At 30.2% G+C, this 1,502-nt stretch overlaps 1 protein-coding gene across 1 annotated transcript in view; it reads left to right on the top strand.

Moving 5' to 3' along the window:
- LOC105620166 (nuclear pore complex protein Nup98-Nup96) overlaps nt 1–1,502 on the top strand; it is a 41,194-nt gene that overhangs the window by 19,357 nt on the left and 20,335 nt on the right. Inside the window, exon 6 of the mRNA XM_012201672.1 lies at nt 241–420. Coding sequence (XP_012057062.1) covers nt 241–420 — 180 coding nt within the window. The remainder of the gene's footprint in view (nt 1–240; nt 421–1,502) is intronic.

Here is a 1,502-nt window from a genome sequence, read left to right as displayed (position 1 = left end):
CACACACCACACTATACATATATGTATATAGATTGTATGTTGCACAGATATTTATATTGACTTATAAAAACCGAAATATTTAGATGATTTCTAGAAATAAATAATAATTCCTTTTTTAATTTACCTTTATTAATAATACAAATAGTCCTTATATATAAACAATGTTATGTATAATATTTATATAATATTTTTATTATATAAAACGGAAGAGATTTCTCTAATTTTTCTTATTTGTTGGAGGATTTGGATCAATGACTGGAGGATTTGGTACTACTAGCCAATCAGGATCAACTGGATTATTTGGCAAACCTATTAGTAATTTTGGGACACCAGCAACTACAACAACAAATAGTTTTGCATTCAATTCTACACCCACTACAAATTTGTTTGGTACTAATACTCAAACAAAGCCATTTGGTAGTAAGTTATTTTGTTTATCCATACACACATATACGCACATATACATATTTACATGTCATAAATTCTATCAATCTCTATTATACACGGTGAATTCGTTCACATGAAATATATAATGATGATTATATAATGATGAAAAATATATAATGGTGATTTTTTATGCTAAGAAAAATTTTTCTAGCAAAATGTATTTGTGCAACAGTTTTTAAATGAGAACAATTTAAAGCTCCTGAGTAGTCATCACGGCCATATTGGAATCGTGACGTCAGAAGCGAGAAATGACACATTAATTTATGTTGCATGCCATTTGTAAATAAAGACAATTTGGATAAATCTAGATTACGAGATCACTTTAAAATACTTGTAAAAATGGGTGAAAACTGTCTTTTCCTCCCTTAATAATCAATAAATGGTCGTAAAAAGCATGTAAAATGAGTCTATACTCGGGCAGAAACACGGTTCAAGCTGTTGAAACGAGTGAAATATACGCTTTTAAGTACAAAATTCCAAGATGACTGAAGTTTATGAAGAATAACTGTAGTTTCTACCCATTTTTAGGATAACTAAATAAGTATGAGACAAATCACATTTTCACAATTAAACAAATAATAACAAAATGTCATGCAATATAAATTTCATCATCAAACCATCACTTTTCCTCGCTTATAAGTTCAGCTATTTATCGTAGCAAGGCGCTGTACACACACACACACACACACAAGCACGAACCCATGTATATATTCTCATCTTCAGCGCGCCGAAAACACATGTATATTGGCTCGTGCTTGTGTGCGTTACTACCGATTTTGCCAGGCCGCCGTCTGATTCTGTGTCATCACCGTCACAGTTCTTAGCTGAGTACTCAGGAACCTTAAGAGGTAGGAAGAATTTGCGCATTATCATCGAGTCCACTGCTAAGAGCAATTTAAAATAATTATTTGAAGTTAATTAAAGATTACACGTGAATCAGGAATGCTGCGATATGTTTTACATTTCTTTGAAAATTTTATTAACAAGTATGTATGACTATGATATATATATATATATATATATATATATATATATATATATATAGTAATATATAT

The sequence above is a fragment of the Atta cephalotes genome (genome assembly GCF_000143395.1).
Source record: "Atta cephalotes unplaced genomic scaffold scaffold00024, whole genome shotgun sequence".
NCBI lineage: Eukaryota > Metazoa > Arthropoda > Insecta > Hymenoptera > Formicidae > Atta > Atta cephalotes.
The sequence above is the reverse complement of the archived record's forward strand: the minus strand, read 5'-3'. Positions and strand labels throughout refer to the sequence as shown.